General features: G+C 48.0%; 10 protein-coding genes across 10 annotated transcripts; 5 read left to right on the top strand and 5 right to left on the bottom strand.

Annotated features, from left to right (window-relative positions):
- Positions 1-419: 419 nt before the first annotated feature.
- On the bottom strand, positions 420-1428 carry N7487_005719 (uncharacterized protein; the record flags this gene model as incomplete). The annotated part of the gene is made up of 4 exons (XM_056873466.1): positions 420-611; positions 661-770; positions 827-1159; positions 1209-1428. The coding sequence occupies 4 exons, from the start codon at positions 1426-1428 to the stop codon at positions 420-422; spliced, it is 855 nt and encodes a 284-aa protein (XP_056731186.1).
- Positions 1429-2164: 736 nt separating this feature from the next.
- Positions 2165-4207, bottom strand: N7487_005718 (Zn(II)2Cys6 transcription factor; the record flags this gene model as incomplete). The annotated part of the gene is made up of 1 exon (XM_056873465.1): positions 2165-4207. One exon carries the CDS (start codon positions 4205-4207, stop codon positions 2165-2167), a length of 2043 nt encoding a protein of 680 aa, XP_056731185.1.
- An 831-nt stretch (positions 4208-5038) lies between these two features.
- N7487_005717 (uncharacterized protein) lies at positions 5039-6037 on the top strand (the record flags this gene model as incomplete). The annotated part of the gene is made up of 1 exon (XM_056873464.1): positions 5039-6037. The coding sequence occupies one exon, from the start codon at positions 5039-5041 to the stop codon at positions 6035-6037; it is 999 nt and encodes a 332-aa protein (XP_056731184.1).
- A 575-nt stretch (positions 6038-6612) lies between these two features.
- N7487_005716 (MFS transporter ACS family pantothenate transporter) lies at positions 6613-8129 on the bottom strand (the record flags this gene model as incomplete). The annotated part of the gene is made up of 2 exons (XM_056873463.1): positions 6613-7881; positions 7938-8129. The coding sequence occupies 2 exons, from the start codon at positions 8127-8129 to the stop codon at positions 6613-6615; spliced, it is 1461 nt and encodes a 486-aa protein (XP_056731183.1).
- Positions 8130-9004: 875 nt separating this feature from the next.
- N7487_005715 (flavin-containing monooxygenase) lies at positions 9005-10991 on the top strand (the record flags this gene model as incomplete). Its single annotated transcript, XM_056873462.1, has 5 exons — positions 9005-9106; positions 9156-9260; positions 9318-9381; positions 9432-10471; positions 10533-10991. 5 exons carry the CDS (start codon positions 9005-9007, stop codon positions 10989-10991), a joined length of 1770 nt encoding a protein of 589 aa, XP_056731182.1.
- A 471-nt stretch (positions 10992-11462) lies between these two features.
- N7487_005714 (FAD-dependent oxidoreductase) lies at positions 11463-12648 on the top strand (the record flags this gene model as incomplete). The annotated part of the gene is made up of 2 exons (XM_056873461.1): positions 11463-11503; positions 11568-12648. The coding sequence occupies 2 exons, from the start codon at positions 11463-11465 to the stop codon at positions 12646-12648; spliced, it is 1122 nt and encodes a 373-aa protein (XP_056731181.1).
- Positions 12649-13857: 1209 nt separating this feature from the next.
- On the top strand, positions 13858-15287 carry N7487_005713 (endonuclease/exonuclease/phosphatase family protein; the record flags this gene model as incomplete). Its single annotated transcript, XM_056873460.1, has 3 exons — positions 13858-14064; positions 14114-14370; positions 14426-15287. 3 exons carry the CDS (start codon positions 13858-13860, stop codon positions 15285-15287), a joined length of 1326 nt encoding a protein of 441 aa, XP_056731180.1.
- Positions 15288-15474: 187 nt separating this feature from the next.
- nbp35 (Fe-S cluster-binding ATPase) lies at positions 15475-16556 on the bottom strand (the record flags this gene model as incomplete). Its single annotated transcript, XM_056873459.1, has 2 exons — positions 15475-16421; positions 16472-16556. The coding sequence occupies 2 exons, from the start codon at positions 16554-16556 to the stop codon at positions 15475-15477; spliced, it is 1032 nt and encodes a 343-aa protein (XP_056731179.1).
- A 374-nt stretch (positions 16557-16930) lies between these two features.
- N7487_005711 (kinesin family protein) lies at positions 16931-18286 on the bottom strand (the record flags this gene model as incomplete). The annotated part of the gene is made up of 1 exon (XM_056873458.1): positions 16931-18286. The coding sequence occupies one exon, from the start codon at positions 18284-18286 to the stop codon at positions 16931-16933; it is 1356 nt and encodes a 451-aa protein (XP_056731178.1).
- Positions 18287-19654: 1368 nt separating this feature from the next.
- N7487_005710 (phosphatidylethanolamine N-methyltransferase) lies at positions 19655-22836 on the top strand (the record flags this gene model as incomplete). Its single annotated transcript, XM_056873457.1, has 4 exons — positions 19655-19838; positions 19950-22554; positions 22619-22709; positions 22774-22836. The coding sequence occupies 4 exons, from the start codon at positions 19655-19657 to the stop codon at positions 22834-22836; spliced, it is 2943 nt and encodes a 980-aa protein (XP_056731177.1).
- Positions 22837-24615: the final 1779 nt, after the last annotated feature.

The following is a 24615-nucleotide window of genomic DNA, read 5'->3' as shown; positions in this document are numbered from 1 at the left end:
CATGGGCGATGTCGCAGCTCTACCGGATAACGGCTTTGCCGGGGGACAGGCCTCCTTCGCAGAGGGTCTCCAAAGACCAATTTTACTAAAAGAAAGAAAATTTCTAGCTCAGGGGATCCTACCAAGGTGGATCTCAGGACATACTACTAAGTTGGTATAACTTCATCCGAAGAGGCCGTCCGGGAATTCAACGACTTTTGTGAGACTAATTTTTACTTGGATATTATCTTTGAGGGGATACACGAGTTCCGTTCTCTGTAGATGATATCATCTAAAAGTAAGAAGAGCAAGGAGTGGAGGACATAGCAAAGTAGGAAAGGGTAACAAGACGGATATGAAGGCAACGAGGAAAGAACGACCAGCAATGAAGAGGAAGAAGATGCAATGAAGAAAGACAGAGGATGAATGCGGCGACGAAATCATTCAACTTCATCCATCTCAGGGTCATAGTCGAAGCTCAGGTCAGACTCCCCTGACCCTTGTTGGGCTCGGCGAGACGTGCGTTTGGAGGTGGCGGGGGACATTGACACTGCTTTGTTCATTATGTAGACCAGCAGACCAAGCACTTGCTCGAACCCATTTCCAACGATGCCAATTGGTTTGAACGACCACTAGTAAGCATTAGAATTAGGATCACTGACATGATTTAGATAGACTTACTCGAGACTCATTGTCGAGCTTCATGAACGTGAAATTCATGGCATCAGTGGAGATACCGTAGACGGTGGTGTCTTCCTTGCCAACGTCTTTGCGCTGCTTATGTATGCACCCTTTTGATAGGTTAGCCTAGGGGTACTTTATAACGACGATATCGTGAGGTACTTACCCATATATGCGAGTGCTTGTGGAACCCCTTCGCTACCACAATTCGGTCTCTTGGCCTCTATGATGACAGCGTTCAAGTCAAGGTCTTCCTTCTCTCCGTACCATATGCCATAGTCGGGACGCCCCGACAGCGTCCGTGTCTTGCCTTCGAATTTCACAGGGCTATACGCCCACATCCATTCCATCTGAATGTTCAAGCGTCTCGTAGATTTTTTGGAAGACGACAATGCCAGATCATGGGCGCAGAGGAGGAGGAGGTTAAGTTTGCAGCGGATGCTGGCTTCGTTTGCACAGCTAGCACCATGAGCGCGGTCCGCTATTTCCAACCATTGTCCTAGCTGAGGTTAGCAGATTTCTTTGTACGATTTATCAGGGTAACGTACTGAGACCTTGCGGGACGGGAATAGGTGCAATAAAGTCGAACTCATCATCGACAACCAGAGTGAGACCAAGGATCTTCTGTATTTCTGGTAGACTTAGTGAGGTAATCGGGAGGGGCTCAGGCTTCTTAGGAAGCTCCAGGGCTTTTGCCATGTCTTGGGCGTCAATCTGGTTTGCAAGAAAGCGGCGAATAACCCGCCGGAGACCGGAAACTGTGGACATAGCGTGGGTGTAAAAGGTGAAGATCACAGAAGGCTGCGGATGGTTGAAGGAGGGAAGAGACACGAAAGTGAGAAGGCGAGACAAACAGCTGTAAAATAGGCTGTGGATGGTTGAAGAAGAGAGGAGACACGAAAGTGAGAAGCGAGACGAACAGCTGTAGAAGAAGGTTGTTTATTGAGAACAATGTGAATTGCAGTAACATGTCCAAAAAAGGTATAGTACGCTACTTCACACAATGCGTCCCAAGGTCCACCACCGCATCCAGATTAGACTTCCGCACGACCCAGTTTGGGTCAAAGGTCTCGAACCACAAGGTAGTCCACGACACATGTAGCTCCTGGCTGAAATATCGAGGCCCTCAATCGCACAATCTTGTCTGGTGACCAGGTTAGGGGCACCACCGGATCCAAGCATCTTTAGATTCAAGGTGGGAAGATTTTACATATGAGAAAACAGTAGAAGTGAGGAGTAACAGATAATTCTACTTCGGTAACGGGTGGACAACACGCGAGCAGTCAGGTGGCATGGAAGAACTGGCATCATACTTGAGACCAAGCAACAAAGTGGACATGGAGCTACCACATGAATATTGGAACGAGTGAGCTAATGGGCGTACTTCCCTCATTTTGAAAGTTTCAATAGCTTTTAGAAATTGATGTCCAGGCAACCAAAGGCAGTACCCAGACCTGACTACTCCCAGTTTACCAGTGTGTTACGGTACATTTCTAGTAAAGCGTCATTGCTCCGGCCATGTTCGCGGCTCCCCCGAAAAATAGTTGTAGATGCTTGAAACACCTAATACCTCCTGCAGAAGCAACTCTGTGTCATCACACACAACGTGGATATTGGTCTCGGTCTGTTCCGAGGCGATGTTCTGCACGGAATCATCTGTAGGGCATCTGGCAATAGCAGCTAGCTTAGAGTGGGCAGGAAAAGGAAACGGCCCGAAGACCGCGGATTGTGTATTTTCGGCAAGCTCATTTGTAAAATGGCTGCGTTGTCGTTGAAGAATGATCGAGAAGCGTTTATACACAGTGCAACTCCTTTTGGCAATGAGCCACCTGGTGGGAAAGGCCTCAAGAATACCAATACACTGCAGCACGGTGGCTTGCTGCTCGTCTAGGAATGATGCCGTCCCTTCGCATCGGAAGTAACAGTGCAGCAAGATCCGGCAAATGACCAGCATCTTGCTAAGGGTTGTATGGTTCAAGGCTAGGTCTCGGTCCTGGAACTGAACATGAGCACTCTGGACATACTTTCGTACTGCATGGCGTAGATCATTTAGGTCATTTGGGGTGAGGTGAGAATTAAAGAACGACGGACAATAGAGTAAAATGAGGATGCCATGATAGTTCACATTGAGCCAGCTAACGCTGTTGTGGAAGTGCACCTCGTGCAACTCTCGGCGGGCGAGGAAACAGCCCTGCGTGTACCAGTTCTCTGCTGCAGCACGGAGCTCTGTTATGGTGGCTCGTCTCTCTCGGTAACTAGGCAACAGTGTCTTACGTAGATGGACTGCCTGCAAACATTTCCCTTCAAGCTGACGAAGTGTAATTGCCTGCCGAGCAACTTGCAAGGTCGTGATGTGATCAGCCTGCCCTGGCGCAGCAAACTCCTCTGTAGTGACGCCCGGGAGTGGTAGGTTAGAGTCAACCTCTTGAATTGCAAGAGGTAAGCCGCATATGATTGATATAAGATTGTCGATCGAGAAGATGGACCAGAATAAACGATGCCGAGATTCAACCTCGAGAAGGCTCATTCCTGGAATTTCTTGCCTGCGGTTCAGACCCAATGAAACAGCTAGCCGGCCTAGTATTCCAGCAAGCATCCAGAGAGGATCAGGATGTGGGTCGAAGAGGGCGCAGATAGTAAGAAGGAGCAAGTTTTCAGCAGATTCGATGCAGGGACTGCTTAAACACATTTGCACAATCTCTTGGCGAGGCACCTGAAATCTGTTAAAGACCTCGTCGGAAACCATTCCGGAACGCCACAATCTTTCACATCCGATCACCATGATCAGATAAAGGCGTGTAGATGCTGGGGTAATATCGACTCCTCCGCCAAAATAAAAGAACCCAACGCCCTTTTCGGCTTCGCTACTGACTTTAACAGGATCCAAAAACGGATACGACAGATGTGTAGTGTCAAAGTAGGACCGGATGAGACGTAGTCCGTCTATACCAGGTGACACATTTCCAAGTGGAGGAAACCTAGCGCAGTTGTTGGCAATTGGGGACTGCGCTGGCGCCAAGGACAGGGAGTTCGATAAGACGGGGCTGCACAAATCTCCGACAGAAGAGCTGGTCATTGTATGATGGTCGGTATGAGTATTATTGAATGTATGCTCCTCCCGGGTGCAATCCACGCCATCCTCGTTGGGAGGCACAAGCGGGATCCGGCTGTCAGTCTGTGCGTGAACTGATAGCCCCGTAGCCTCATATAGATCGGCACCAGTATCAAGCGTGGAGATTGATGCCGTATTAGGAGGTAGGAGAGAGTCTACAAAGGCCGATAGCCACTGGACCCGTGCGCGTAGAGCAGACTGAGCTGTTGTTCTGGCTGCTTCGGTGGGAAAGGAACACCCAGCCCCGGCCTTTCGGCATAAGAGACATTCTGGAAGCGACCGGTCGCACTTCTTCTTGGTTCGTTTACACCGTAAACAGGCGTTTGTCGCTGTAACTACAGACACGCTAGCCTGATGCGGTGGGACCTCATAAGTTAGGGCGGGCGACGTGCGGTGCGGTTTTTCCACTCGGAATCGATGCCATGCACCAGTCATCTTCCATTAAGGTACTGCCTAGGGATGTCAGAGCTGCACGTTAGATAGATCGAAAAGGGGAATTTCTTCGCTTTACGGGCCCGACAGAAATTCTTCTTCATTTTCCAATTATTAGTAACGGAAGTGTGAAGCTTAAACTGGTGTCATTTCTTGACCCGATTTCGTCAAAAGTCAGGGTTCACCACAAATTGCGATACGAACGGACGATTAAGTGTGCCACCGGGGCACAACTCTCTCATTAGTTAATATTGCCAGACAGTATTTTAGCTTCGCCTGTGGATTCTTCCTCTATTATCAAAGGTTATACTCTGTACATTTAATAGAGTTCTCTTACACAGAATATGTTTTTGTTACCGCCTTCGTATACACCTAAAAAGAGTATCCAAAAGACCAATCAAAAAATATAAGGCCGTATAAGCAGCTGACTATTCTTAAAATTACTATATTGAATGTGTAATATATAGAAAAAAATAAAAGAGAAGTTGAAATTAGTATACGGAGTATAGTTAACTAGATTAAAATTAACATGTATGCTTCGAGGGAGCGGTGATAAAAGCGTCCAGGTAGTATCCAATGAGAGAGCTGTGCCCCGGTGGCACACTTAGTCGCTCATGGATACGGTGGAGCTGTCGGACTATGTGCTTTTTTTTTTCCCGATTGGGAATTTTTGGACCCGACGCAATTTCTATAACCTACATTGTACCTACATTATATGTAGGTATATATTAGACGATATGAATTTCAATTATAGCACTTGTCTAAACTCGCATCTTCTCGAAAATATCCCTGATCTTTCTGTTGCTTTCAAGCTCCATTCACTTCGCAGAAACCATGGTCACCGAAGACGAGGCACGTCAGATCTACAACGACTGTATCCATTTTGACTCGCTTCTGGTGGCGAAACCTGGCGAGACAAATTTTGAAGCACTCCACAAGAGCGGTATCACCGCCGCATCGTGGACAATCTCTATCTGGGAGAACTTTGAACAATCGATCAAAAAAGTGATCCAGTGGAAGAAATGGTTCGAGGAGTACAGCAACATCATCACGCAGATTTACACAGTCGAAGATGTGCGGCGTGCCAAGAAGGAGGGAAAAGCTGGTGTCCTCTTGTCGTGGCAGAATACGGCTGGTATTGAGGATCAGCTTGACTATCTCCGGGTGTTTCGTGATCTCGGCGTCAGGAAACTTCAGCTGACGTACAACACGCAAAACTACTCGGGCGCTGGCTACACGGAGCTGAATGACTCAGGTTTGACCGGTTTCGGTCGTGAGGTTATTGACGAAATGGCAAAGCTTGGAATGATCGTGGATCTGAGTCATGTTGGGGAGAAGACAAGCGAGGACGCCATCAACTATTCGTCAAAGCCCGTGTGCTTTTCTCATGCTTTCCCTAGGGGTCTCTCTGACCACCCACGGAACAAGCCAGATGCGCTGCTCAAACTATGTGCTCAGAAAGGCGGCTACATTGGCGTTAACTGCTTCGGTCCGCATCTGCCTAATGGCAACGATAGCACTATTGACGATTATGTTGCCTGCCTGGACTATGCCATAGCCGTATGTGGTGAAGGCCACGTGGGCATTGGCGCTGATAATGCTGATGGCTATGCGCGACCTAGTCCATTCATGGACTGGGCGAACCGGGATAAGGGATATGCGAGACGTTCGACACCTTGGGGAACCAGTGCTAAAGTCGTGAAGCCACTCGGGTCGCTGGAAGAACGACCTGAGTTAGCTCCTGCAATGGCAAGAGCAGGATGGAGCGAGCAGAAGATCAGGAAAGTGCTCGGCGAGAATTGGTTAACGTATATGGAAAAGGTTATTGGATAGTTCAAATTATTTCATGTATATGACCTTGAGGCTGTATACCATCTCAAAAAATCACAAGGGCTTTTTCATTAGCATTAAACGAGATCAGAATTGCTAAATAAAATTGTCTTCCTGCCATGCATACAGATTGTTGTAACATCAAAGGCCTCTCTAGGTAATTTGTATGAAAGCACCATCTCTGCATTGTACAATAAATTACCGAATATCTAGTCAGGATAAATTTAAGTCTATGTCTCTAATATTGTTGAGCGTGGAAGGCAAAAGGGCCGGAGAGAGAAGGAAGAAGGAAGAGAATTATAGATTGAAGGATTTCAATAGCATAGCCTAGATAGCTAATAAAATCTTACCCTCTCACTCTACTAAATCTCTAGTGCTTCGAGCGTGAATTAGTGGTATAGTCGTGATTAGAGAGTTGGTTTTAATTATCCTACACAAAACTAACTATCCTGAGCTGCTGTCCTGACACCCCAGACACCGATCTCAACAAATATAATAGTCCCAGAACCTTTCTCTGGTTCATCTGTAGAACCAAACGACGAGAATGGGGCATTCCGGCTTCTGTAGTGCATGGCCAATCACACAGCAGGCTGTGCCTCGGTATCATGCTCACGCATATTCCCGGGATTGTGCTGGTATTTTCCTACAGGCCACCGATTCCGTGCAATTGGCACTAGAAGAATGAAAAAAATCTGAAGGCCAAGGAAGATGGCGGTCATCTTGTAGCCAATCTTGAACCACGGTGCTTCACCTGTATTGAACGTAAAAAGTGGCAGCCAGGCGACAAATACGTAGCCCGCCGTGTCTGCCAGAGCAATTATCAGAGCGCGGTGCTCGTAGCTGTAATTGCAGACCTCCGTGATGTAGGTCATATAGATTCCTGCGGTGCCTGTCACCAGATAGGTCAAGATAAAGCCTGCTATGATAGCGGCAGTGTTGCCATCCGGTCGCACTGAAACGGATAGTATTATGGCACCTATCAGAGATAATGTGGCGCCGAATACTATGACCAGCCATCGATTGTTGAGGCCGTCGCTGGTCCAGGCAAAAAACAGCGTGAAAAAAACCAACGTGCCATAGCCAGCGGTGGGGATGACATTGGCCTGCTCCACGGTATAATTTCCCGTTTCCTTCAACCACACATTGAAGTAGGCGTAGACGCGAGTTGCCTGGATGTAGCATGTGAAAGATAACGTGAAAAGGTACACAGGCCATTCCCGGAACAGGTTGATGATGTTCCTGAGAGTGAGGCTTTTGGCAGGCTTACGGCCAACCGATTCCATGCGCTGGATAGCGCGCTGTTTCTCCGCCGACGTCAACCATCTCGCTTTAGTAGTGGTCGGGCTGTCAGGTATCGCAAAGTAACCATAGAGGGCGATAGGGATGCCTATGACTCCGTCGAAAATGAAGAGCCACCTCCAGGCGGCAAGGCCATGGGCACCGTTCATATTGGCGTATAGAGCTGCTTGCAAGTACCCACCGAACATCTGGGCCACGCTAGACGAGGCCTGGAAGATGCAAGCACGTTTGGCCAACTCCGATGGCTGATACCAGTTACCCAAAAGAGTCATGATACCTGGGTAGGCTGACGCCTCGAGCAAGCCCACGAAAAATCGGAGGATGTAGATCGTTTTGAGATCCTTCGTTGCCGCCATCGCCATCACCAGAATGCTCCATATCAGCTCCAATGATGGCAGCCAGATCGATGGTTGAACCTTCGTCAGGATGATTTGAGATGGAATTTGTCCAAGAATATAACCGATGGTCCAGTACGTGGTGAGGTAATTCAGGTCGTTTCCTGCCATGTCCAAATCCTGTTTCATGCCCGATATGTATGCATTGGAAACCTGAAATGACAATTATTAGCTGAGATAGTATATACTTTGAACTAAAAATCACGTACGTTTGTCTGATCCAAGTACTTGACAAAATATGCCACACAGACGTAGCTCAAGATGAACCAGTCAATCTTGGCGATGAGCTTCCTATCCTCAGGAGACTTATCAAGGGAATCCCAAATCTTGTTGACAAATCGCTGTTTTCTAGAGCGCTGCACTCCTGGGTGTTGAGTGTGTTTTGTTGCTGCGCTAGCCATGGTGTCTTGTACTCAGCCGTCGGCAACTTCAAGCTCGTCCGTTCTTTTGACTTGTGGGAGGGCTATAGCAAGGATGTTTGTACAATAGAATGGTTTTAATTCTGAATCAATGAAATTGGAACAATCAACAAGGAGAGGTTTTATGATTTTTTTTTGGCATGGTGCGGTTCCCTGCCCTTATACATACTCTGTTAAAAATCTACGTTCCGAACACATTTAAAGGAACCTACTATCAGTATTCGATTGCGAAGCAATATCATTTGATTGCGAAAATACGATACAGAAAGCCAAGCTTTCCGCTAAGTGGTTTATTAGCGCGAACACAGCTGCCCTGTATAGGCATTCGACGCCATTCATAACAAAAAGACGCAATCCCGAGGGACAATCTCTGACTATGGCTAGACTCACTTTGTAGACCCCGATCCACGTGGGGGCAGCGGGCCTCACGTCCGACAATACTTCCTAATTCGTGCTATATCTATCTCGTTTGTGTGGAGCCCCTTGGCGCGTGTCGCGATTTGCAGTTTGCGATTCGCAATTCAGAGTACCCGATTTGAAGCGTCAAGATAGTGCTAGCCCATACCAACTCCCAGAATAGATTCCATCCCTATGTTGTAGAAAGAGTTAAGTGGAATAATTGGAAACAAGACCACTAGACTAAACTGCGGATCGAACCACATCTGCATTCGATAGCCATGCTACAGTTTCCTTTTCGGAAAATTACGTAGAGTATTTTCCCACTAGACATATAAATTGAGGATATTCTCCATCTTGTCGCAAGTTTAAGGGATTAACCTATATCAAAGCCTTTTAGGTAGTACCATCCCAATAACTTGCCAGAACGATTGTTTGGGGTCGTACTGTCATTTGTGAACATGAGCGGTATTAGTGATCCTACAGGCCTTTCCAAGGGAGATAATGGGTCGTCAGAGTCCTTGCCAGGGCCAGAACCTCTTGATCCTCACCCGCCGGTGAAAGTAAGCAACTTGTACTCTACCAATTTGACTGTGAAACTAATCCGCGAAGGTCATCATCGTGGGCGCCGGCCTTGCCGGGATTATTACAGCTATCATTCTGTCGCGCAAAGTCCGGAATCTGTCAGTCAGCGTTTTCGAGAAGCTTGAAATAGTGGTAAGGCTCGATTCTCTTCTCTCCACAGCAGTGTATTAAGAAATTAATATTGGACAGGGAGGCACGTGGGCTGCAAATATCTACCCAGGCGTGAGGTGCGACGTGCCATCGCATTGCTACCGTGAGCACTTATTCTAGATATACCCCTTGAGCCTTCTCTGACGTGTATAGAAACCACTTTTGCGCCAAATCCGCGTTGGTCCGAGTATTACTCCTCAGGCGCCGAAATTCGCACGTACTATGAGGAACTCGTTGAAAAATACGGGCTCCAATCGAGCATTCAGCTTTGTCACCAAGTTCTGAAGGCGACATGGAAGTCCGAAGATGCTCAATGGGAAGTTGAGATCAAGAATCTACGGACAGGAGAGATCATCTTGGAGCATTCGAACTTCTTCATCAACGCCCAGGGAAGGCTGAGCGAGCCACAAATGCCAAGTATTCCGGGCCTCTTGACTGAGTTCAAGGGCAAGGTTATGCATACAGGAGCTTGGGACTCGGCCTATAACCTAAATGGTAAAAGGGTTGCTATCATTGGAAACGGCGCCAGCGGTCAACAGATCCTCCCCAATCTACTACCAAGTGTGGCACACATCGACCACTATGTGAGATCAAGAGTTTGGGTAACCCCGACTTTTCTGAAAAACGGGATTGAGGCCCGAGCTGATAATCCTGGGGCTTACCAGTACACCGAAGCGGAGATGGCAAATTTTGAGAACGACCCTCAGGCCTACTTTGAGTATCGTCAACGCATCGAGGCAACCTTGCACACCAAGTTCCAACGCAACATATTAAGAAGCAAAGAAAACGAGGAGCTACGCCAAGCCTGTATAGAGACGATGTCTCGCCGGGTGAATGGGAGTAGAGAGTGGCTAGAAAGGCTGATCCCAGATTTCGCGCCGGGATGCAAACGCTTGACACCGGCGCCGGGTTACCTGGAGGCCCTTCAGAGTCCCCATGTCAGCTACATCCAAGAAAAGATTGTCAGCATCACTGACAAGGCCATCGTGACGGCTGACGGTACCGAGCGAGAAGTCGATGTCATAATAGCTGCTACCGGATTTGCGAATGGATTCGTTCCATATTTCCCGACCATTGGACGCAACGGTGTGGATATTAGCCAAACTTGGAGCGAAGGCGGTGCCACAGGATACCCGGATACATACTTTGGCGTCATGGCACCCGATATGCCAAATTACTTCTTCATTCTTCAGGTGAGCTCATGCTACATTATTCAACTGTCATTGTAGCTCTTGTAGGCTAATAAGCAAACAGGCACAAAGCAACGGAGGGGGCGGTTCCACACCGCTGCAGTGCGAGATATCCGCTACGTACATTGCTAAGGTGGTCAGAAAGTTGCAACTGCAGTCTTACCGCTCTATCACGCCATCCAAAGAGGCTGTCCAGGAATTCAACGACTTTTGTGAGGATTACTTTCGGGACAAGGTCGTCAACGACACATGTAGCTCCTGGCTGAAATCTCGAGGCCCTCAACCGCGCAATCTTGTCTGGTGGCCAGGTTCGGGGCACCACCGGATCCAAGCATCTTTCGATCCAAGGTGGGAAGATTTTACGTATGAGAAAACAGAAGAGGCAAAGGGGAACAGATACTCCTACTTTGGTAATGGGTGGACAACACGCGAGCAGTCAGGCGGCGTGGAAGAACTGGCATCATATTTGAGACCAAGCAATAAAGTGGACATGGAGCTACTCCATGAATATTGGAATGAGTGAGCTAGTGGGCGTTCTTTCCTCTGAAAGTTTCGATGGCTTTCAGAAATTGCTGCCCAGGTAACCCGAGGCAGTACCTAGTGTTCTCCCCTTCTGACCAAGATTTATATACTACCTACATAGGTAGCACTTTTTGCCTTCCGCACTTCTCTTATAATTTCATTCAGACCCTATACTCCCGTACAGTCCGTAGAAGTCACGCTGGAGGCTGACAAGATTGGTGGTGAACTCTCCACCACCTACGCGAGCAATGGCATGTATTTTTAGATATGAAGATCGGGATTTCCTGTTATGCTCACGCAATCAAATTCCCCTATTTACCTTTTCTTATAGCCGGTGTCGGCATGACCGGACCTGTTGACCACTGTGAGGGAAAGATTGGGAGGTATTTATATCGCTCTGGGCCCCCCCTGTCCTCCCTCTCAGCATTTTATCGACGTTTGGCCACTGTCTTGTTGACCCATAACTAGCAATATGTCAGAGGTCAATGCTCAACCAACCGTTGTGATCATTGGGTATGTATCATCTCAGCCTTTTACCTGGGGAAAATATGCTCATCGCTACTTTTTATTTTTGCAGTGCAGGTATAATTGGTTTGACCAGCGCCTTAGCTATTCAGTCAGTGCTTCCCAAGGGCTCGTACAAAATGGTGTTGGTGGCACGAGAATTTCCTTCGCAGGCGGACCATTCCGTTGACTACGCTTCAATGTGGGCGGGTGCGCATATGAGGCCTATTCCTGCGAGTACACCGCAGTTGGCCCGGGAGGCTGAATGGCTGCGGCATACCGTTGCAGTTTTTGATTCGCAGTCTAAGCGAGAGCCTTGGAGGGGAGTCACCGCGACCACTGGTACTGAATACCTAGACGCCCCGGACGAGTTTTATCAGGCCCAAAATACGGCCAGCTTTACTGCGGAAAGTGGACTATCCGGTTATCGTCCATTACAGCCGGACGAGCTACCGGCTGGGACAAAAATGGGGTTCACTTATAGCACTTTCTGCGTTAACCCACCGGTATACTGTGAGAGCCTGGTTCGAACCTTTCTCTTACGTGGGGGATCTATCATGCGGAAAAGTCTCGCCAGCGAATGGGAAGGGTTTAACATAACTGGCTGCAACGTACGCGTTGTGGTCAACGCGAGTGGGATGGGGTTCGATGATCCTGAATGTTTTCCAACTCGCGGTCAAACCATCCTTACAAACCTCACTTCAGTCAAGCAGACAGTAACTCGTCAAAACGGCGATGGCACATGGAGTTTTATAATCCCTCGGATTCTCGATGGAGGGACTGTTATTGGAGGCACCAAAGAACCAAATGATTTGCAAGTTGAGCCAAGACCAAGCACACGACACCAGCTCTTGTCCAATTTTTCCAAAAATATTGACACGGCAGAGTTGAGAGCTTTGCCAAAGGACTTTCTCATGGATCGGGATATAATTCTCCGGGATATAGTCGGTCGACGACCAACCCGCAGAGGCGGCATGCGTGTGGAAGTTGCAAGGGCTACGAGATCGGACGTCAATAGGGCCAATCATGAACCGGCAAGTCAATTTGTGGTCCATGCATATGGTGCTGGTGGTAGAGGATACGAGATATCCTGGGGCGTCGCCCAAGAAGTGGCCGGCTTTGTAAAGCAGGAGTTATCAACCACATATTGTTAACGCACTCTTGTTTCACGCCCCCACACACATACTTTGTAGCACTTAATATGCTGAGAATCTAAGACTTTATGGCTCCCGTGAATTATGAATCTAGAAATTCAGTTGAAGCTGACTCTTCTTTACGCCTAAACATCCGAGCGTCTACCAACACACGAAAACCAAACCGTGGAAGATAATCAAGCTTCAAGCATGCACCAAGGTCAAAGGGACATGATTCCCAGCAATATGCGACACCAAGCCACTCTTATCAAAACAAATCAGACTCACTCCCGCTTTTGCCAACATATATAATTTCCAGTCACCTAGCTATCAACTCGAAATGTTTGAGATGAGAACTAAAGGGTTGCCAAAATAAATGCGTAAGCTAGTATCTTCAAACCATCGAATGAATACCATTAAAAGACAGGCCCTTTAGATGATCTAGTTCTTAGTTCCAACCAAGGTGTTGTGTAGTCAACCGTTGACATATCTTTCGCATCAATAATTCCGACAGGGAAAGCCGAAGTAGATTGTTGGAGTAATCAAGATATTTAGGATACCGCGCTTCGGCGAATGAAGATGGTATTTTTACCCATGTTGTCATCGCAGACGTCCTCATTCATGGCTTTGTTAAATTCCGCCACGGAAATGCCCTTTAAGCTACTCCAACTATATAGTGTAAATTCTCTAGGGATATCAATTAGTCGACCTCCTATCTAAGCTAAGTCTGATACGATTACGATTGCGAGTACTTGAGACAGTTTACACAATTAGGAGGATTTGAGACAGTTTATACAATTGGGAGGATTTGAGACAGTTTATGTTGTATACAATTGCGAGGACTTGAGACATTCTACCCCTGAAATACCAGGCTTGACGCTAGTGGGTAGTATTTCTGCAGGACCATTTCTCCGAGACTTCCCCTATATCTAAACGCATCTAAGAGGAAAGGGGAAATGATACTGCCAATCATTGCCAATCGACTGCACATGTGTAGTAGCGCATATTGTGCCGTTTATTCTTGGCGTATGACTGGCCATCGCATATTAAAGATTGTAGATCACTACCTAGATAGAATTATTCATATGATGTGGTTGGATTTATGCCACGGAGTTATTAAATCCTATATAATACTTTATAATACTTCCTGAATCACCTTGAAAACGCTCACTCTATCAATTGCTTTGGGATATATCGCACCTCGAACAACCGAGGTACCCTCTTTTCCAGATGAAGACCATTATCCTAAGCGTTCTTCTGCCGGCATTAGCCAACGCAGCGGAGACAAGTGGTAAATTCACGGCGCTGAGCTTCAACGTCGCCGGCCTCCCAGAACTTCTCCAATCAAATGATGTTAATGGCTCAAAAACCGAAAATGCCAAGCAGCTCGGCACCTACTTCTCAGAGTATGGCTACGATATCATCAATATGCAGGAGGTACCGTTCTATCCAGTCCTAATATATCAATTGATCTAACACAATTTAGGATTTCAACTACCATGCCAATATCTATGAAACAGATAACCACCCCTACCGCACCGCTACATCCGGCGGCGCAGCCATCGGAAGTGGTCTGAACACCATCTCCAATCACGACTGGGTGGATTTCACGCGCGTGAAATGGAACAAATGCTCCGATGCATCCGGCTCAGACTGTCTGACCCCGAAAGGTTTGACATTCATGCGCTGGAACCCGGCCGATGGAGTCTATGTCGACTTCTACAACGTCCATGCCGACGCTGGGTGAGTAAAAGCTAGTTTGACATTGTAATCGATCTGAGGACTGACTCCCACCAAGCACTGAGGCTGATGACGAAACTGCCCGAAACTCCAACTTGCAGCAAGTCGCAGATTACATCGACACTTGGTCGACTGGTAATGCTGTCGTAGTTATGGGCGATACAAACAGTCGATACACGCGCGCCGAAGACACGGCAATTCGCGTCTTCAAGTCGCAGAATGGCCTCGCAGACCCTTGGGTCGAGCTTGAGAAAGATGGTGTCTACCCTACAGCTGGGGCTGATGCCTTGCTATGTGACAACCCGTCGTCTATTCAGACCTGCGAGACGGTTGATAAAGTGCTGTACCGGGGGTCTGACGTTGTGACCCTCAAGGCAGACAGCTTCGTTTATGATGGCGGAAAGTTCACAAACACTGACCCCAAGTATCTGGGAGCTGTTCTCTCCGATCACAACCCGATTCTTGTGAACTTCACCTGGTCGCTTTCGTCGTCGCTGCGACAAAGTCAGTTCTCCGGTGGTCCCCATGGGACTTGGTTTAATGATCTGCCGAAGGTCCCTTCATCGCCTGTTGCTTCTGTGATCACTTTCTCTGGTGCCAACAGGCTGGATTCTGTTGCTTTGGAGTTGAAGGATGGCACATCGTTTAGCCATGGAGGAACTGGTGGCACTAAGGTCTCCCTTACCCTGGGCGCTGGGGAGCATTGGACGGAGACCAAGCTCTGTACTGGACAGTATAATAGCCACACTCGCAACTTTTACATCAAGGCTACTACCAGTGCTGGTAAAACCTTGGAGGCGGGCACCGCAACTGATTCTTGTCAGACGTTTACTGCCCCCGATGGCTTTGCGGTTGTGGGTTTCATGGGACAAGCCGATGACGAGGTCGATCAACTGGCTTTGGTATATGCAGCCTATTAAGGACCAAGGAGAGCGAGCACTTGAAATATGAATCCGAATTTGTGGTGAATATGCATGTGTTCATTTGCCATTTTGGCCAATCGTATCAAGTCATGGTTTATGTATGCTATGTATGTCCCAAACGCCGAGGTATTCCGCAGAAATCGATATGCACCGCGCTGTGTAAATAAGTCAAAAAGAAAGCATTTTAATCAATCACATCTTCTGGGAGAACATCATCCGGGTTCTCTCCAACCGCTTGTCCCACCAAACGCACGACGCGCTTGATTGCCTTGGATGCGGGGCTGTCCGGGAAGTTATCCACAAAGCTCTCGCCAAAGTCGCACGCCATGCCAACGCGGGGATCTAGAGGGACAGCACCTAGGAAAGGAATGCCCATTTTCTTCGCCAGCCGGCGACCGCCGCCTGTTGTCGCTCGGAATATTTGCGATTCGTGGGTGCAATTAGGGCAGACAAATCCAGACATGTTCTCTACCAAGCCCAATACCTTAATGCCAGCCTTGCGGCAGAAGTCGACCTCCTTGCGAACATCCAGCAATGAGACCTCCTGCGGGGTAGTCACAACCACGGCACCGTCAACGCCAGACTCCTTCAGTAAAGAGTTGACAGACAGGTGCTCGTCAGAGGTACCGGGAGGTGTATCGACGATCAGGTAATCCAGCTCGCCCCAGTCCACATCCTTGAGGAATTGCTTGATCAGTCCGTTCTTCTTGGGGCCGCGCCAGATCACTGCATCGTCCCGGTTGGGTAGCATGAACTGCACGCTCATAGCACCCAGGTTATCTGTAACCCAGACGGGACTCCAACCGGCGTTGCTAATGTGAATAGTCTCCGACTCCACGCCCATCATCTTGGGGATCGACGGCCCGCAGATATCGGTGTCCATGATACCGACAGTAGAGTCTGGGTTGGCGGCGAAGGCGTGCGCGAGGAGGGTTGAGAATGTAGATTTTCCGACTCCTCCCTTTCCGGAGAGGACCAGGATCTTGTGTCGTATCTGGGAGAGGCGTTCGGTGATGATTGGGATGTCGGGGTCAGGGCCTTTGGGCGCGGTGGCGCAGATCTGTTGGTTTGGGCAACCGGCACAGGCATCGCCTTGACCAGCTTGCTCCGATTCGGGGCCTGGACAGTGTTCTGTATGGAGTTAGTGTGTGGATTGTGTCAATGATTCCGCGCATGCGTACCTGGTTCGGGAGCGACAAGATTGGGAGGCGCCTTGGACGATACTGCTAGAGACTCCTCGGCGAACTCCTCCACGTAGGGCGCCATTTTAGATTGCTGCTCTTTGTGGCAATGTATGTGAGAGCAAGCGACGGAAAATAAGATAAATGCGATGCAGGCGCAAGAAACAGAGAAATTCGACGTCCGGTGGCGGATTGATGCTTGATAAGCGGGGATGACTAAAAACCCGCTACGATTGGCGGGGCAAGGCACATCTGCGGTGTCGGAGCCCTTGCAGCCCAAGAGTATGAAAGTCGAAAGTGAACTATTTCCGTTGATATGATCGCTGTGCTAGATGATGTCATGAAATACTGGACAGTAATGGGTATACCTTACAATAATAAATGGATAAATTAATTGAAGAATAGAGCATGGTTGGAGAACCTGGCCTCTATAGTAAATCACTATGAATGATACCTAACTTACGCCTTATGTCCATTTGCCAAGCCGACCAGATCTCCATATTTTAGTGTATTTATAGTTGCGGTATACTGACTGGCCTCCGGAGAGACAGTCAAGATCATAGCCGAATGAGTATCGGTTGAAGCTTCGAAGTGCTCCCGTAGCACCATCGTCAGTGGAGAGGAACGATATGGGATGCGTGATTTCTTGCTTGATCGGGCTCGAATCACTTCTTTCAATGCGAGAAGGTCAGTATTTATCTGCCTCCCTTCTTGCTTCTCTTGGGGGGTTTGTTTGAGCGCAGACCCAGTCGTGCTGGAAAGAAATTCAGCACCAGCCAGATCTACAAACACAAGCTTCCCACCAATACATCGATGTATTCGAGCGGTAGTTGCAAACACTCCAGACTCATGCTCTTCTGCATCTTTCACACGAGCTTCAAACTCGGCCTTTTTTGCCTCTGCGGCATCGACGCGTGCTTGATCCACTTGATAATCGGGATTTGGAACGAATTTCCCCTCTTCTGTCTGGACAATCGCGCGATATTGTTCCTCAATGTAGACATCTGTTGCATGTTTCCCCACAGGAACAAGCTCGGATTGCCGCTCAACTACCTGATCGCGCGCATTGAGAAGATCCTTGGTAATGATTTCCACTTCGATAACGGCATGCGTGCGTGAGCTTTGATCGTGCACTGTCGATGTCGCAGTCCTGCGGTGCTTTAAGCCTTTTTGTAGCTCTCGTTGTAGCTCTTCGAAGCTCCAGCATGCCTTCGTGGCGATTGGTCGGACTCTCACTTTTCCATTTTCCAGCATTTCTGTTTCGCCACGGATGTAGACCCGACCATCGGATCCCTCGCGGACAAAGCACTCATTCCGTTCATTTAGGAGATCGAAAGCAACATTTTTCCGTAGTTCAAACACACGCAACCCAATGCCGAATTGATGGTTGCTATCTTCCACGTTGATGTCTTCTAGCGCAGCGCTCAACTGACGGGCAGCAGCTAAACAAAGCCCAAACTCATCGGAATACTCAAAATCGTAGCCAATCATGGTATGTGATTTACCGCTACCCGAGTGGCCATATGCAAAGAAATTGCAAGACTTGCCTTGCAGAACTTGTGGGATGATTGGTGCAACAACGCGCTTGAATACCAGGTGGTTGTTATCACCACATTCAATGATCCCATCAAATGAGAATCCACTCTTCCAGGATTTTTCTCGGGTAGAAAGTGCTTTAGCTTGTAAAGGTGAAGTAACGGAGATGCATGACTGTAGATTGTTGTGGTGCTGGCCGTATTCCCGCTGGATTTCCCCCGTTTCAGTCTCGCTGGGGTTGAGAGGTCGCCATCTCATCCATACTTTAAATACATTCATAGTCCTTACATATGAGTAATCTGGAGTCTAGAAGAGGATAAACACCAAAACGCAGGCTCCAGGGCTCGAGGTTTCCCCTATTTAGCTTATGTAATGAGACAGCAGGGGCCCGGCGGGGTAAAGCATCGACAGTATAGGCTGGACTACGGAGTACTGAGGTCTCTGATGTTGTGAGTTACTTGAGAGTCCTATCTAAATGAGATTTAGATGGACCTCACAAAGTCGAAATATACATTTAAACCCCGAATAACCAGACCTGTCGCTAATTTATACACCTATTCAGGCCGAGGCGGGTTAAGCTACATTTTGGGTATGCAAGTCCTACCCATAAAAACTACTCAACCAATCGCCCCACAGGGGTAAAATAGTCCGGGACCCTGTCAGCACTTAACAGGGTACCAGAGTCTTGATCTGGCGCCTCCACTGCAGTAGGATAGACGTGGCCCAGTGAAACAGACCGAAAGGCTGCCAGCATGCTGCTTGGACAAGAAGCGGGGTTCTGGGCCTGCAGCTTAGATTGGATCACCTCTCGTATATGTTGTATACATACTCCGTATGTAGGTAGTAAATCCAACCCAGTGAGGTACGCGGTGCAATATTATGAGTATCCATTATCAATCTTCAACGCATTGATATCAATGGTGCCTGTCGTAATAAGGAGTTTCAGTGACCCTGATCAACCAGGGATTTGGATTGGATGATGTCAAATACTCCACTGGCCGTGGATCATCCTATTCGTGGAACATGCGGACATGATGCATTTTATATAGGCTCGAGCTCAAAAGGAAATGCGCATATCAATCTATGCAGGTGGTAAGTGTACACGGTATGTGCCATTGGCATAACTTTCACAGGCCGCACTTGCCGCACTGCACGATACCCCGCTGTTGATCGGTGTTATATATTTATGGGCAACAGAGGAGTAGATAGACGTGAGTGTCCACAAGCCTATTCGAAATTGAATCAGAGGGGTTTTCCCAACAACCCGCGAAGAAGCGAACTAAAGCCACTTAGCGTTGGTTGATCAAAGGCCCCCATTTCTTTTCCCTTCCGCTCCATTCGGAGGCCCGCATCCTTTTAAGGGACCTTCAGTCTCAACGGTTCCACTCTTTGCTCGGGATTGATATAAATAATAATTGGTCTCCTCGGCAAATTCTTCTCTTTGTCTTTCTGAAAAAAATAAAAAGAGAGAAAGAACTCCCATTGTCAGGACCAAACCCCTGGACACAAAGGAGAACAAACAAGCTGTTCTAAGGTTTCCCCCACTGACTAAGCATAGTTCCGCTTTTTCGATTATCACATGCTTCTGTCGTCACATTCCCTCTCAACAGTTTTCTCTCTCTCAACACCCTTGTAAAGTGGCACACCATGGATCAAGGCCTTTCAACAGGGGCCCATCAAGGTATTGATGGGCTACGTGAGAGAAATACACGCGTCGATTCAACAGTCGGTCGCGAGGCTTTAACAGCCATTGGGGAAGTGGAGATCAAAGATAAAGAGGGCAAAGATGGCAAAGAATTGAAGACCTTTGGGAGAACTCCTGATGGAACAGGTAAGCCTGCGTCTTAATTATATTTGCAATTGAATATAGTACTTAGCTGGATGCACCCCTTTGTGTTTTGTCGAAAGCCCGCTGCTAACCGAGTCTGATGTATCTTTACAGTGTTTACGGTCCCTCAGACTCATGACATGGTCTCCCAACTGCTTTTGCCTTCCGAGCCAAAGAATTTTGGTGATCTTGTGGTGTTAGTTCTATTGGCAGGTCATATTCTGTTTCTCTGGGCACTGCCAGCGGGTGCCAAAATCCCGGTCTTTGCAGCCACATACCTCTTCTGGCGCCTGGCTTACAATGCAGGAATTGGGTGGCTGCTTCACAATCAGTCGCACCACAAGACACTAATTCGATGGGCCGAGAAGACAAAAGTGTTTGTCAATCCAGCCACTGGGGGAAACCCCCACCCCAAATTATATAATTGGATCAAACGGGAACTGGAGACCAAGATCCCGCAGGATTACTCGTTCGACAATGCTCCAATTGAATACAACACCTGGCTTGTCTTTAGGCGTCTGGTGGACTTGATCCTCATGTGTGACTTCACTTCTTACTGCCTTTTCGCGATAGCTTGTGGCCACCAACCCGTTGACGAGAGCATTCTCATGGCCGTTCTCCGGTGGTCTGCAGGTATCGTGTTAGTGCTCTTTAACCTTTGGGTCAAACTAGATGCCCATCGAGTGGTCAAGGACTACGCCTGGTATTGGGGTGATTTCTTCTACCTCATTGACCAAGAACTGACTTTCGATGGCGTATTCGAAATGGCGCCTCATCCTATGTACTCGGTTGGCTATGCGGGCTACTACGGAATCTCTCTGATGGCAGCCAGTTATAAAGTGTTGCTCATCTCAATCATTGCCCATGCAGCACAATTCGTTTTCCTCGTCCTCGTGGAGAACCCGCACATCGACAAGACTTATAATCCGCCACCACCCAGAAAGCGCTCCTCTGCATGTGCAGATTCTTCTTCCAACTTGCCCACCGATCTAGATACTCCGACAGCGCCAACTCCATCTGAAGACCAGACTCCCAACGCGACACCTTCGTATTCGGCCAAGCCGCCGCAGCCCGTCCACAACCTCCTTGGACTGCACAACCTGGATTTGTATAGAACCACGGATTCATCGATCATGCTGGTTCAGCTTCTTGTATTCTCTATTACGGCATTGACACCATCTACACCAGGGTATCAATTTCTGTTTGTGGTCCTCGCTGCCGCTTCCAGAATATGGTATTCCGTAGGCATTGGGTATATCCTTCGGAACCAATCCAACACCAAATCTTGGACAAGGCACTTCGTCAAGTATGGCGACACGCCGCAGGAAGCGTGGAACCAATGGAAGGGCACTTATCATCTCAGTATGATCTTGTGTTACTCGAGCTTTATTGCTGCCGTGTGGAAGATGTACACATTCCCGGCCGATTGGGGCTATGGTCTGGTTCTGTTCCGACATGTCCTTGGAGCTGGCCTGATCAGTCTGCAAATCTGGACTTCGGTCAGCATCTACGAGTCCCTGGGTGAATTTGGCTGGTTCTACGGGGACTTTTTCTTCGATGACTCTCCAAAGCTCACCTACAACGGTATTTACCGCTTCCTCAACAACCCAGAGCGCGTTCTAGGTCTCGCAGGCGTGTGGGGTGCTGTTCTCATCACCAGTAGTGGAGCCGTCACTTTCCTTGCCTTGCTGAGCCACATCCTGAGTCTGGCTTTCATTCAATTCGTCGAACGTCCTCACATGCAGAAGCTGTACGGTCGTAGCCTTCGCCAGGATGCGGGTCTTGTTAAGAGTCTGAAGCGGTCCCTGCCACCCTCTCTCAAGCAATTGCACGGAAGTGTGGACAAGATGTTCGATGACTCCTTCGAGTTCATTGAGGAGATGCTCGACAACGCCCGACCCAAACTCGCCGCGGGAGTCAACACCTTTGTCAAAGATACCACTGCACTCTTCCAGAAGTACCCCGCTCGCGTCACCATCTCCCGAATTGATGCGGACCTGGCTGGATTCGACGCACGTGATTATTCTCTGTCGGTTGAAGGTACCAGTGCTATGTCCTTCGAGGAGAGCGAAAAGAACAAGGGTCGTGAAGGTGCAAACGCACGCATGCCCCTGGATCGCCGGGGTGATCTCAAGGACTTGACATTTGAATATGGCGCCCCGATCAAAGTCAAATGGACTGCCCCGCTCCACCACAGCAAGAAGGATTGGATTGGTCTTTACCGGGTCACAGATAATACCTCTCGAGAGGTCACTCGTGTGTCATCGCAAGGCCGCTGGGTCGCAACCAACGAAGGTGCATACGACAACTCAACCTGTGAAAAGGGTATCCTCACTAGTGATGTTGTTATCCGGTCGCCCGAGCGTCAAGGCCAGGAGCCCTGCGAGTTCGCATCTGGTGAAATCCTTCTTTCTGGTGACAAGCTCTTCTGGACCCAGGGTGTCTTCGAACTTCGCTACCACCACAACGGTATGCACAATGTCATGGCTATCTCGAGACCATTTGAGATTCGTATTCGCCGATCAGATGAGGATGAGACTATTGCCGATGGCGATTACTTCGTAGAATCGGCTGTCGAGAATGCCTTGTTGCCCATCGTTCGGAACTGTTTCGATCGTGATCCTGAAATCGCTCCGGAGACTGTTGATGAGCAGTTCGGTAGCCTTGTGGAACGAGATGGCAAGTTTGCGAAGCGTGTTGTCTTTGCTGTTCATCAAATGTAAGTTCCCTTCCTTGATGATTCTTCCAATCATGTATCATATTCTGACCCCTTCGTCACGCAGGTTCGGTATCGAGCTAGCACCTGAGGTTGTTAAGGCCGATGGCAACGTGCGGAATCTGGCTTGGAGAATCTGCAATGCCAAGAAGGTTCTTGTAAGTATCAAAATGCCGGCTAGAATTTGGTTGTTGAACCAAAGCTAACTCGTCGGTGATGCAGGCTCCCTACAGCATGTCAAGATCGAATGGAACAACGACACCACTTGAGGAGAGCAAAGAATGATTCCGCGGAGTAGGTTCCCGATACGTCCAACCTAGCCATACATGATGTCAAGAGATGATTTGGGTTGAACGACCGTGTCAATCTCAAGTGGATTTGGCGCTCGACAATTGGTGCCTAACAGCAGAAAAAAAAAAAAAACAAAGAAAGAAATATGTCACAATTGAGAAAAATCATGTTCTGAAGAAAAAGAGGAGTTGTCCTGTTTTGCTTTCCTTGCCTTGTATGTAAAGGGTCATGCTAGGTTGAAGGTAATGATTCCCATGATGGTTTTGTTTAGATTTCAGGGGTTGAGTGGGCGGCAGTCGTGATTTTCATGTGTTTTGCCTTTTGGGGACCTTTTGGCTTTGGGCCAATTACTTTTTCTTCTTAACTTCTCTAATTCGCCGTACATAGCTTTAAGAGAAATCTATTGCTTTGCTTTGCTTGTGGTCCTTGATTTCGCTTTCCAAGACTGTTGGGAGAACGAGACGTAAAACAGCCCACGATAGCATGAAATATATAAGGTATAACGGGGATCTGTATTATTCATTGCTGGAAAGGATTAACTACAAGGTACCTTTCGTCCATCAGTTCTCGTCAGCACGCATCGGAAAATATAGCCGAGCATTGGCATAGATGGAACTTCACCGTCCATCCAAGGGCTAGTTCGCCCTGGTAGAAGGAACATTCAAACTCGGCTACTCAACTATGTGCTACGATATAAGAAGTTCTTTCATGACGCAAATGTGCTATGATGCACGTGTATTAAAATATATACTTGAGGCTTTCCAAAGTGCAGACCTAGGTGAAGCTTTAAATGCTGTTAGCAGAAGTCCTCGAAACCCGAAGGAGCAAAACAAGCACGAATAGCTTCACAATTGCAAGTAAAAGTGGAAGCATATATAGTATTCAGTCAAGCCGGTTAACTCATCCCATCCCCTGTTGGCCCCTCGCACCGAACTGTCACCCAAGACGGATAAGCAGCCCAGCATTAGAAAACCAACACAAGCCAAGTATAGCAGTACCATGCCGCGGACAAGACAACATTGCAAAGAACGTAATCAGACGACGACGAGCCCAAAGCCTCCAGGCTCCACAACCTTCCTCCCGTTCACACCCGAAGGCGCAAAAGGTCCAGTATGAGGGAGATGGAAAACAGTGGATCGACGCCTGTATTCCTCACAATGCTGTACGGCTTGGGTGCAACCTGAGGGGCGGTCCTCAAAGAGGTCGTTGAATGGATAGACTGGTTGTCATCATTATAACTGGGGGAGACGTGCAGTAGAGGAAAGACAATGATGTACCTTTTGGGTAAATGAAGAAGTAGAGCATCAATGTGGATTACAGCTAGATCTTTTTGACTTGTCAGCATTCTTGTCACTGACAGGATGGTTGAAAGACAATGATAATGACTCAAGAAGGATCAGGAGTTTTTGGTAAGGTATTTTGTTATCTTCAAAAATTTTGCAGAAGCAGAACTGAAAATGTTTTCTCATCATAATGAGTGCAGCTGGGAAGGGAAATAGGGATGGTGTCTTACCTTATTAGTTGTTGAAAAGTTGGCGGAAGACTCCCAATATACTCGAAAACAAGTGAAGAGTGCTTTATTCCTGTCTTTAAACAATTGTTAGTCCCTGGTGCATAGCAGTGGAATATTAAAAAACAATGGTAAAGTTGTTGTCATTATCAGATGGTGATGCATGTTTGTTCATGGCCCATTTTTTGTCGCCAAACAGGAGTTGGAACTCTCTCGATCATGTAGACAGGGTTGGAGGGGTTGGATGGTACTCACGTATAGCA

The sequence above is a fragment of the Penicillium crustosum genome (genome assembly GCF_028827405.1).
Source record: "Penicillium crustosum strain IBT 35664 chromosome Unknown utg000002l_segment0_segment0, whole genome shotgun sequence".
Taxonomy (NCBI): Eukaryota; Fungi; Ascomycota; class Eurotiomycetes; order Eurotiales; family Aspergillaceae; genus Penicillium; species Penicillium crustosum.
This window is presented reverse-complemented; position numbering and strand designations above follow the sequence as displayed.